The 12,128-nt window shown below is 38.1% G+C and overlaps 1 protein-coding gene across 3 annotated transcripts in view; it reads left to right on the top strand.

Annotated features, from left to right (window-relative positions):
• LOC114393385 (kinesin-like protein KIN-7O) overlaps positions 1–10,869 on the top strand; it is a 39,853-nt gene extending 28,984 nt beyond the window's left edge. The window contains exons 28-33 of one of the 3 annotated variants that reach the window (XM_028354700.1): positions 549–646; positions 9,034–9,109; positions 9,201–9,341; positions 9,488–9,598; positions 10,083–10,154; positions 10,380–10,869. In XM_028354700.1, coding sequence (XP_028210501.1) covers positions 549–646; positions 9,034–9,109; positions 9,201–9,341; positions 9,488–9,598; positions 10,083–10,154; positions 10,380–10,586 — 705 coding nt within the window. In that variant the 3' untranslated portion in view covers positions 10,587–10,869. The remainder of the gene's footprint in view (positions 1–548; positions 647–9,033; positions 9,110–9,200; positions 9,342–9,487; positions 9,599–10,082; positions 10,155–10,379) is intronic. The other 2 variants (XM_028354701.1, XM_028354702.1) reach the window with 2 other exon arrangements.
• The last annotated feature ends 1,259 nt before the right edge of the window (positions 10,870–12,128 follow it).

Genomic DNA, 12,128 nt, shown 5'->3' with positions numbered 1-12,128 from the left:
AGCATCATCATCACTTGCAATAATCATATAATTTACATAGACTAGAAATGGTATGACTTTACCTTCGTGTGAATGTTTTATATGGACCTTGGTTTTGACTGTATCTTAAGGACAGCTGGTGAAGCTTCCAAACCAAGAATGAGGCCATATAGAGTCTTTTTTAATCTACTCATGCCTTATTCCTGTCATTTGTGGAGTCATATCCAAGTGGAACATTCGTTTATATTTCCTCCTTGAGTTTCTATGCAAAAAAGCATTTTATCATCTTGCTACTAGACAACAGAGATGTCAATAGGGCGCTATAACGCACTCTGGCGGCTATATGCACTGCCATTGTCTATCATTCCATTGTCTAAACACAAATAAGTTTATGATAAAACCCTATAGAAAATAATTTTTCGATATTATGAAAAGTGTAGTAAAGAAGAAAATTGATAAAGTTTTGTATGATTTTTGCCAATGGTGTTTTCAAGTTTGATAGATAGTTTTCTTTCTGATTTTCATGGTTCCATCTGCTTAAATTAATAAAATTTGTCTATAAATGTTAGGTGAGGAATGAATTGGAATCTTGTAGAGAAGAATGCAAGACCCTACGTGAAAGATTGACTATTACATATGAAAATGCACATATCAAGGAAAATTCCAGGTCTCTTTAGCTTTTTAAATTAATTTATTTCCCTCTTCTCTCGTTTATATTGTACTACTTTCTTATTTTTCCAATAGGTTTTCTTGTTATGTAACTTGCTATCTTGCAAAACAATTTGAATGTTAGGTTTATCATTGAACTTTATTAAATTTGGCAAGAGAGATAGCTTAGGTTGAGATTAACCTCACCTATTTGAAAAAAATATTTTCCCTTGCAACAAACCAAGAACATAAAGTATACAGCTGCATACTAGCGTAGAGACCAAGAAAAGTTTAAACCTTACCTAACTTATTGATAGGAAGAATGAACCTCGGCCACGATCAAGAGGAAGGTTCATGGGAAGGTGACCACACCTGGGTACCTCAAGGACTATGTCTGAACCGTTGGAAGCTGAGCCGGCAATCCTGTCTGCCATATTTCCATTTTGGTCTGCCATTTGCTTTTCCACTAATTCTGTTAGCACTAAATTACAAATTCTGTTATTTGTAATACCACTCTAAATATAGAATTCTTGTAATAAAGCAGAGGCAATGAAAATACCTTAATATTCTCCTTCTCTTTATTCTGGAGGTCATTGGCCCTCGAAGCCAGGTTCTTGCTTGTTATCATCCTCGTGCAATAACAATTTGGTGCTCTCGTTGTTCGTCTTCAATGGAGGAACCGACTCAATCCAAGGTGAACTCCGACAGACTTGAGGACTCCATCACCAAGCTCATAACCCATCAATTATCCCTTAGGGAGACCCTTCACACCATGACCCTTAAGCTGGACGAACTCATTCACAAACTTGCTACCGCTGAATCATCTGGTCACTCCCCATCGTCCTCTACCGCCATTCCACCACCTTTTTCGCCTTCTTCTTCTCATGGCATGAAGCTTGAAGTCCCAAGGTTCGATGGTACAAACCCTCTAGGTTGGATATTCAAGATAAATCAGTTCTTTGAATTTCACTCAAACCCTAACCATGAGCGTCTAACTATCGCTTCCTTTTACATGGAAGGTAGAGCTCTTGCTTGGTTCCAGTGGATGACCCGTAATGGTCATCTCATGTCTTGACCGATATTTCTCCAAGCTCTTTAGACTTGCTTTGCCCTTTCCCAGTATGAGGACCCTACTGGGACTTTGTTCAAATTAACGCAACACAGCACTGTCCAGGCATACCTTTCTGAGTTCGAGGTCCTGGCAAACCGAATCATCGGTCTCGCACCGCAATTCCTCTTGAGCTGCTTCATTTCCGGCTTGACCCTGGAGATTCGCCTTGAAGTTCAGGCCCTGCAACCACTGATGTTGGTACAGGCGGCTGGCTTGGCTAAACTCTAGGAGGAGAAAGTTCTCGATAGTTGACGCTCCTTCCGCAGCAGACCTGCCCCAATTCCATCTTCCAACACGTTGTCTCCTCCTTCGTTTTCTCTGGCGTCATCCTCTTCCCCTTTGCTACCTACGCCTTCGAAAACACTCCCTTCTCTACCTATCAAGTGATTGTCTCTTGAGGAGTTAGCCTTGCGACGAGAGCATGACCTCTGTTTCAATTGCGATGAGAAGTTCCATCGCGGCCACAAATGCGCCTCTAAGGCTTTTCTTTTGATTGCAGAAGATGATGAGGGTTTTCTAGAAGATAACCCTGCCATGGACCCATTATTACCCAACCCACTTGATACCCATGACCCACCTCAGGCCCACATCAGCTTACACACACATTCGGGCCATTTAGCTCCTGAGACTTTGTGTCTTTTGGGTCACATTGCAACACAGAAGGTGGTGATCTTAGTTGATGGGGGTAGTACCCACAACTTCATTTAGGAGCATCTAGTAAACCAATTGGGCCTGTCACCTCGAACCACTACTCCTTTTCGCGTAATGGTGGGTAATGGACATCAGCTAGATTGCCACCTTCTCTGTGAAGCTATTCCGGTACATGTCTAGGACGTCACTTTCACCATTGACCTCCACGTCCTGCTGCTATGTGGTGCGAACCTAGTGTTGGGAGTGCAGTGGCTCAAATCCCTTGGCCCTGTGTTGATGGACTACAATGATGTATCTATAAAGTTTTTCCGAGAAGAACACATTGTTGAGTTGAAGGGCGACACTGACTCCTCTCTTCATCTCATCACTCCACCTCAACTTCGTCCTTTGGTTCGCAATGATGGAGCCAGTGCCTGCTTTCATATTTGCATTATATCGACAAAGCTCCCTTCAACCCAAACACAACCCAACTTCTTCCGGAAATTCACACCTTCATCACTAAATTTGCTCCCCTGTATCAGACATCACATTCCTTGCCTCCTTCGCGACTTACCAATCACCATATACACCTCCTTCCAAACTCCGAACCTATGAACGCTCGCCCCTATCATTACCCTCATTTCCAGAAACATGAAATTGAAGCCCAGGTTGATTCAATGTTGCAGAAGGGGCTCATTTGCCCTAGCACCAGCCCCTTCTTGTCGTTGGTACTCTTGGTCAGAAAACATGACGGCTCCTAGAGGTTTTGTGTTGACTATCGCGCGTTGAATGAGATTACCATCAAGGATCGTTTGCCGATCCCCACAATTGATGAGCTCCTTGATGAACTTGGGGGTGCAACTTGGTTTTTGAAGTTAGACCTTCAGGGATATCATCACCTTTTAATGCATGAGGATGATGTCTGTTAGACGGCTTTCTGCACTCATCACGACCACTATGAATTCAGAGTGAAGTCGTTTGGGTTGTGCAACGCTCTGTCATCGTTTCAGGCGACAATGAATTCCATTTTGCCGACCATGTCTTCGACATTTTATCATAGTATTCTTCGACGATATATTAATTTATAGTCGAACCTTAAGTGAAAATTTAACTCATTTGGAACAAGCCTTTTAGGTTCTTTTGGATGGACAATTTTTTCTTAAATTGTCAAAATATTCTTTCGCATAAACTTAGGTTGAGTATCTTGGCCACCTGGTTTCGGCTTAGGGAGTTGAACCTGTCCAGGCTAAGGTTGAAGCTATTCTCTAGTGCCCAACGCTGAAATTCATCAGGGTGTTGCGTAGTTTTTGGGCCTCGCTGGATTCTATTGCCTGTTTATTTGTGGTTATGCATCCATTGCGGCTCCGTTGACCAAGTTGACAGCCCAAGACCCTTTTGAATGGACCCTTGCCGCCCATCATGCTTTCAATGCATTAAAGAGTGCTCTTACCATGCTTTTGCCAAATTTCTTCCTGCCCTTCACGTTGGAGACCGACACAGATAGCTGTCTATCCTCACCTTTAGATTCAAGCCTATTTAGTTCCTTCTCAATAGTTGCTACCTTCTGATGGGTATCTCCAAATTGCTCCTTATTCTAGATTTTCAGCCTAGCCTTGATCCTTTTTATCTTTTCTTTGAGCAAACCCCCCCCCCCCCCCCCCACCCCAACCTCTTACATTGTTATTCATTGCCTTTGAAATGATTTGTCATGAAACCAGCAATTTAAAATCTTGAAAGGTCGGGGTCCCCAGTCAACAACTCGAGAGATTTCAGCATGACTGGGCAATGATCCTAGAAATTTCTTTCCAAAATAAATTGTGTGGTACCTTGCCATTTCCAAAGCCATTCATCACATACAAGAAATCTGTCCAACCTGCTCTTTGCTGTCCCATTAGGTTTGTACCATGTGAATTTCGTCCCCACACTAGGTACATCTTGAAGTTGAAGGTCCTCTATCCATTCATTGAACTCATCCATATTACTATCTATTTCCCCCCTTTGGGACAGCCCTACTCTCTCCTTTGGTCTCCTGATACTATTGAAATCTCCAAGTATGCACCACAACACTCCTGGGCTTAAATCTCACAGCTGTTTAATTTGCTCCCACAGATTTCTCTTTTGTGTCATGTTGCATGGTGCATATATGTTGATAATAGACACCTTCTGCCCATCAGGGACCCATATACCCTCTAGAAAAATAAAACCTTGACCACTTGTCTTCCTGTCCAGTCTGAATGAGTTTTCATTCCACAAGCATAGCAGTCCTCTTGTTCTATTGATGGTTGGTTGCAGTTCCCACTTAACTTTTGTATCTCCCCACAATGCATGATAGGCATATTTATCTAGCTGCTCCTTCTTAGTTTCTTGTATACATAACATGTCAACTCTTTCCTTTTGTACCATTCTTCTAATTGCTGTCCATTTTATCCCCTTTCCTAACCCCCTTGTATTATATGTAATGATCTTTATTATCCAGATCCCCTATTTCCCATCTTGTTGGCCTCCTCCTTATCCCCTTCCTCCATACACAATAACTTTGTGAGTACTGATGCATCTCCTTGCCCACTTGTAACTCCCATATCCTGCGCCATGTTCCATTGTGATGTTGTTTCCATTGTTACACATTTTCAGACTATTAGTTTGTAGTGGATCCTGTGTTGAATGTTCCACTGTGTTCATTTCTGTCATCTCTGCCAATTTTTTAGCCCAGTGCCTTTCATTTCCGGTGAATACTCATCGCGTTTGTCAATTGCGTTGCTGACCTCCTTGTGGGCCTGTATGTTTGCTTTTTTTAGAAGCCCAACATTGTGCTCATGCTCCATTTGCTTTCTGCACCCTCTGCTTCTGGAGTATACCTTCTCCACATGTTCTGGGCCTTTTTGTTCCCCTTTTACGTTCCCTTTTGCACCTTCACTTTTGCCGTGAGAGGTATTTTTTGAGAGGCCCATTGAGGGCCCATCATACCCAATATTATGTGTCCTGTCATGTGGCTTTGAGCTCACAAATTCAAAATTTTGTTGTGTCGTTGGGCCCACCTCTTTGTCTTTGTCCTCTCTGCTATTTTCTTGTTCCTGTGCATGCTCCTTTTCTGTAATTTCTGCTGCCAGATTTTGTATCACCTTTATTGACTCCTTTTCTGACCAGATTTTGTTGCTTTTAATCTCCTTTTCTTTTCTGGAAATGGGGTCGTGATTAGGCTCAATTGTTGTCCTTTGTGCCTGTGTTTTTTCACTTTTATCAGGCTTTTGTTTGCTTCGGTCAACTTGTTTTTGTCCGCTGCAGGAATCAGATGTGACCCATTCCTGAACTCGTGTCAGTGACTCCTGGTTATTAACCTGTGGTTCTTTGTTGCGATTTTGCCCTTCAGTCCGTCGCTCCTCCGTGTCTCGTCGGCTCTGCTCATCGCTTTCTGTGCTCGGAGGAAAGTCCTCCTCCGACAGGTCTGTTTCTAGCGGTCTACCTTCGATTGCCATTTGCATCCTGTTTCACTCTCACTATCGTCAATGCTTATTTCCTCCGACGAGCCTATGAAGCTTCTTCCCCGACATTTGCATCTATCCAGATTGTAACATGTTTCTTCAGCTATATGCACAGTGTATTCAACCCCATTAATCCATGCGGAGACCTTGTGCTGAATTAATGGCTGCCATGGTGTCTTCACTAATATCCGCGCCTTGTCCAACATATGTAGTTCATCCATTTCATCATCCACCTCCACCACATCTACCGCCGTCATAATTCTAATTAAGGAAAGAATCACAGATTTGCAATTACAAATAGGCTTTTAAATGGATTTAAATATCCAGCTGTACTATGCTGCAATTAGAACGTTTCCATTTCCATTGACACCTTATCCAACAAGCAATCTCATCTAGTTGTGCCACATCACACACCATCTCAGAATAGTCCTTGATGGACATGGTTAAAAGCATGCTATGTCGGCACTAACATAGTGTTTGGTTGGAGGGAAATGGAGGGGAGCAAAATCCCTCATTTAATTTTTGCTCCATTCCAATATTGGGGGATTTGGAGGGGAGGGGAAGGGAATTTAATTTTTTTTTAAATAAAATGACTAAAATATATCTACTTATGTTTTAAAATTTAAAATTATAAGGATACAAAAGTAATTTTATTTTTAAAACCCCTTCCCTCCCCTTGTGAACCTAACAAGAAAATGGCTACTCCCCTCTATTAAAATCCCTTCCCTCCCCTCCCCTCCCCTCCCCTCCCCTCCCCTCTTTTGAACTAAACAGTCTACAAGTGATAACAAGGACTACAATAACAACAACAAAGTCTTGTCCCACTAGGAAGGTCGGCTCTATGAATCGCATGACACCATTTGGCTTGGTTAAAGACCAAAGTGATAACAAGGACTATTTTTAAAAAAAAATTATAAGGACTAAAACCAACATTTGTTTTTAAGAATGAAAACCAAATGAAGCCATATTTACAGTGACAAAACACTTAAACCTTTAAATTAGGTTGTCTTCATAATCATTACTCACAGTTATACATCACTACACCTTTTATCTAGCATTAGAAACCTGACAAGATCTTCTAATAGTGTCTCTGAACAAATTAGTACAAGAATCATCAAGTTTTCTGTTAAAAAGATTACAAGCAAGTTAAGTTGAAGTGCAATTGCAGTCACATCATGTGATGGCATGTTTGCGATTTGAATCATTTAGTTAAAGTGAAAGAACAATATTCATGTCAAACTATCAAACTTGTGTCTAGGGCTTCAAAATTCCCCTTAAACCCTGAGGAAGATATGGGAAACATAAATACTATGAATTCAAACACTAAAAAAGAGAATCAAGGGATAGACAAGAACAGTCTGTTATATTCTTGAATTGCCATTATTCTTGAATCGCCATTATTCTTGAATCTTGTCTTCACACTTAGTCTTTATAGAGGTTGCATCTGCTTTTTATCTTCAAGAATTTTGTCTTCAATACTCAAATCTCTATAGAGGATGCATCTGTTTTTTTATCTTCAACAATTTTGTCTTCAATACTCAATCTCTATGGAGGATGCATATGATTTTATCTTCAAGACGGCTCTCTATGATGGCTCGTCCCTGGAATCTCTCCCCCTAATCTATCCCTTGTCTCTATTTGTAATTAGGTTTCCTCCTAGAATTGTTTAGGTAGTTGGTCTTTGGTTTCTTCCATCAAGAGTCCATGTCCTACCAGGCATCTAGTAAGTTCTATTAGGAATGGGCCAAAACCTAGTTATGCTTGGATATGTAACTTGCTGGAAAAGAGGGGTGACCATGCACGTGATGATTGAATTGCACGGTTAGACTATGTAGAAAATAGGAATAGCACACCTATGCTCTTGGGTGCTGATTTTCTTTGAAAAAAAAGTGGGCTTAGGTATTGGGTTGAACATGAAAGCTGTAGGCTCGTAGTTCTTTGTGGCTTTTCAAATGCTTCTAGTTAATTTGCACATCCTTAACTCATGCTATGCTCAGAAACTGCACAGCATCCAGGAAATGATATGGCTCTCACTAAACTTCAATTTTTTTGTCAAATTTTTTATGAACTTCTCCAAACCTACTATTAATGGTTTAAATAATGCAGGAAATCACTAATTCATTAAAAGGAACATTTTCTCAAAAAAATATACCATAAAAGGCATAGGTTTCTATGTATTGTTTCCCACTTTCCTTTTTACCGACTTCCCTACTAATTCACGCCACATATAAAGTAAAATAGGTAATTTCGGAAATTAAATTATAAATATATCTAATAAATTTGACGAAGAAGATAGTATACGGTAGGTCAAATCAAATCAAATCATTTCAAATTTACTTAAAACTGGAAACTATCCCATAAAATCAGTCATCTAGAAAGAGGAGTTATCATAATATCACACGAATGCATCAAATGCACATTATTCTCTTCTAATTTACTTAAAACTGGAAACTATCGAATAAAATCAGAGTCATCTAGAAAGAGGAGTTATCATAATATCACACGAATGCATCAAATACACATTATTCTCTTCTAAAATATACTAAATCAATGCAATCTGATATTAGCCCATCACATTACTTTAGTATAGGACCCTTCAAGTATTGAATTGTACTTAGTCTAGATGTTTTAAACTGGGCCTACTTTATCTGGTGCAAGACAATAAAAGAGTTGATCCCATTTATTTATTTATTGTCAAATGTAAGTTCATTATTTTATGAATAAGAAAATATATCATCTATTGGGCAAGGTGGGCGGAGAAGTCTTGCTATTTTCTGTATCTTTGACTGGATGCTTGATGGTCGAGTGGCATAAAAACATACAAAAGAGGTGTATCCTACAATTCATGTTTTGAGATGTTCATTTACACTTTGTTGATTTTTTTATGACAAACTGAAACAGTTAATGCAACTACAATTTCATTCCCTTCGCCTTTTTCTAATCTAAAATTTATTTGCAGCACATCTCAACTTCAACTTGTCATTTTTTGCTTTCTGGCCATTCTCATTTGACTTGGGTGGTTTCTATTGGTTACTTCCAAATTAGAAATCCCTGAGTACTCAATACAACTTCTCTGTCTGCTACTCCCAGTTTTTGTTTGCTTTTTATTTTTCAAAGATGGATTGCCAGCTTTATCTGTCAAACAAATTAAATCAGTATTCTTGTGGTGTCATTTTATGGCTACAGGGAAAAGGTTTCAGAATTGGACCACCTGGAAAATCACCCTGAAACAACCAATGCTGAGAGCAAACAATCCCAAGAAGTAAGGAATATTTGTTGTTAGAAATTTCGTGGGCTTGTGAGTTGTGACTTATTGCAAGGCATAATTGTCTCTATATTGACATGCATTGTAGATGTCAAAAGCCAATTCTGAGATGCAATCTTTGGAGCATGAGCTGCATGACAGTCCCAAGGAGGAGAAAGAAAATGAACTTCGGAAGGAAATACATGTTCTTGATAAAGGAGATAATCTATCAAGCCCGAACGTGTTTCAGGTTTCTCCATCATTGCTACTAGTAGAAGATTTGTCCATAGGAAATTGTGGGCATATTTATAATTAAGGATTGGGGGTTAGGGAATAAAATTCTGTCCGAGAATCCATACAGTATTAGTTTTACTGATCATATCAGGTTACTTGCAGAACCTCAAGGACAAACAATCTGTTGTGACAAAAGAAAGGGACAAATTGATGATTGAGATGGAAGATCAACATAAAAGAATGGAATTTCTGCAAAAGAATTGCCAGGATGAGGTAAATGGAAAAGTTTATCTTTTGATAGTTACTAAGGCTGTGTTTGGCCCAATTTTTATTTTGACAAAAACTATTTTAAAGTTAAAAATCAAAATAAGTTTTAGAAATAAAGGAGAAACTGTTTGACAATTTTTATTTCTTTTAGCCTAAAAGAGATAATCCAGCAGAACTGAAAGAGAATGGGGATAGAGAGGGGAGAGCAGCAAGAGAGAGAGAGATGGGAAAAGGGAAGAGTGGGGAGAGACGAGAAAGCGAGGAGAGAGGGGAGAGAGAAGTAATTTTTTCTACAAGTTCTTTCACCCATCTTTTGTAAAAAGGCTACTGTTTTTACTTTTCTCTGATAAAAATAAGCTGCTAAATCTTTTTTTTTAAGATTTTCTCAAAAGATGTGTTTAGCACAGTTTCTTTTTTAAAAGAAGCCTAATAAAGGTTATACTAAACACTATTAATTTCACTAATTACATCATGGCATATTCTTTACTAGTTATCGAAGGCCAAAGTCCATATTGAGGAGCTGAATTGGAAGCTTTCCGATATGGAGGCCAAAATGCCCGTGGTATGTATCATATTGTATTGGGTATATCCGGTTCAATTTCAAATGTGACTTTTATTTACTACATATACCAATTGCCAAGCGGCTAGCTTTTATCAAAATAATTGATGCATGTTTGTTATTCAGATTGTACGTGTTTGGCTTAACAGTTATTGGTCCACCTCATGCTGAGTTCTGTGCTCAAATTGGAGTCATCATAGTAAACTGTTTTTACCTTAATTTTGACAGGGTGGCCTAAAAAACAACAAAGAGATGGCTAAGCTCAGAATGAGACTCCGTGGAACACAAGCAAAGCTGGATTCTTTCCGTTGTAGATACAAGGAAGCAATTGATGAATCAGTGTTAACGAATAAGAAGTATAAAGATCAGTTGGCTTCAAAAGGATTAGAAGTGCTTAACCTAATGAAACAGCTAGCTGCTGCCAAAGGCCAATAGGAAATTTGCATGGTTGTATATTAAAGGATGTAATCCCACATCCTGAGTCATGTCATTTTTTTGTTTATCATTTATAGATGGGTCCATCATTCCAAGTGGTCTTATTAATGTGTAAATCTTATGCCAATAGTGAAGCTTGATAGATGCATGCTGCAATTTTACTGCTCCCTTTTTTAAATTTCTTTGTTTCCTGCACTTTCACTATTGAATCTTGCACCTACCATTGTATTTCGAATTTCGAAAAGTTCATTCTAAAATGCAAATTTACATTCGTGAAAGCAAAGCCAGATGCATGATCCAAAAAAGAGGGGAGTGCAAATTCAAATGCCTAAGTCAAAAATGACTTATAAGACACAGACAAGAGGCCCAAACCATAAGCCACAAAACTTTAATTAAGTTAACATAAAATAAAATTGAGACAAGTGAAGTTGTGCCACCAGACACTCAGTGCCATTCATACGGGTTTTCGATCTCTGCGTCATCATCATCTTTGTAACGTTTTCGCTTCTACAATCTCCCAACATGTTTTTCTTCTTCACGACAGCAAAGCAAAGCTATTTCATTACTAAAGATGAAGAACAAGAAGCAAAGAATGGTTATATTGTGATATTATTGTTTGTCATGGAGTTAAATTCTACTTACTCTGAACTGAACACTTGTTATTTACAGAGACTGGTTTTAACCGTGAAACCGTTGGTTTTCACCAATTTTTGACCAATTTAACCGATTCTTGACCGGTTTATCCAACCTCGATTTGTGTTATTTTACCTGTCACCGGCTGGTTCATTGATTTCTGATTGAACCGGTGGGTCCGGTTTGGTTTTGAAAATAGTACAAAAAATTAATCAAAACATAAAATATAATAATAAATTAGTAATTATAAATATTAACAATAGAATAATAACTGAATAATAATAGTAATAATAAACTAAATAAAGTAAAATATGTAGCATGCTAAACAAAAAAATAATGATAAAAAATAAATTAATCAGCTTTGGAGTGGAATTATATTTGTGATGTGATTCGTTTTCGGCTTTTTTGAAGACTGAAATTATCAAGCTATAGAAATTGGATCATGCACTTCAACTAATATCTGACTGATTCAATTTTTAAAATTATGCTCGTGTGCATTGAGGAGTTTGTTATTCCTCTCTCCTTTGCTTTAGATGCTTTTTCGCATCACCTAGCTTGTATAAGCTAAGTTTTGCTTTTTATCTTTTCCTCATTTTACCCAAAAAAAATCCTAAAAATATTGATGTTTATATTATATATATATATATATATATATATATATATATATATATATATATATTAAATGATAAGCTTTATTGAAGATTCCCACTAATATAAAACTATTATGTATATAGCAACTATTCTGAATGAAAATAATTTTATGATTTTTTTAATTTAGAGTTTTTTAATTTCAAATTTAATTAAGTTAATTACTCCCAAATATTTTCTGTCAACAATCTCACATCACACTTTTTTTAATCTTTGTACATGTATTTAATTTGATTAGCTATTTATCTTTTTCAATATACT

Source organism: Glycine soja, chromosome 17, assembly GCF_004193775.1.
Source record: "Glycine soja cultivar W05 chromosome 17, ASM419377v2, whole genome shotgun sequence".
Classification (NCBI taxonomy): Eukaryota; Viridiplantae; Streptophyta; class Magnoliopsida; order Fabales; family Fabaceae; genus Glycine; species Glycine soja.
The sequence above is the reverse complement of the archived record's forward strand: the minus strand, read 5'-3'. Positions and strand labels throughout refer to the sequence as shown.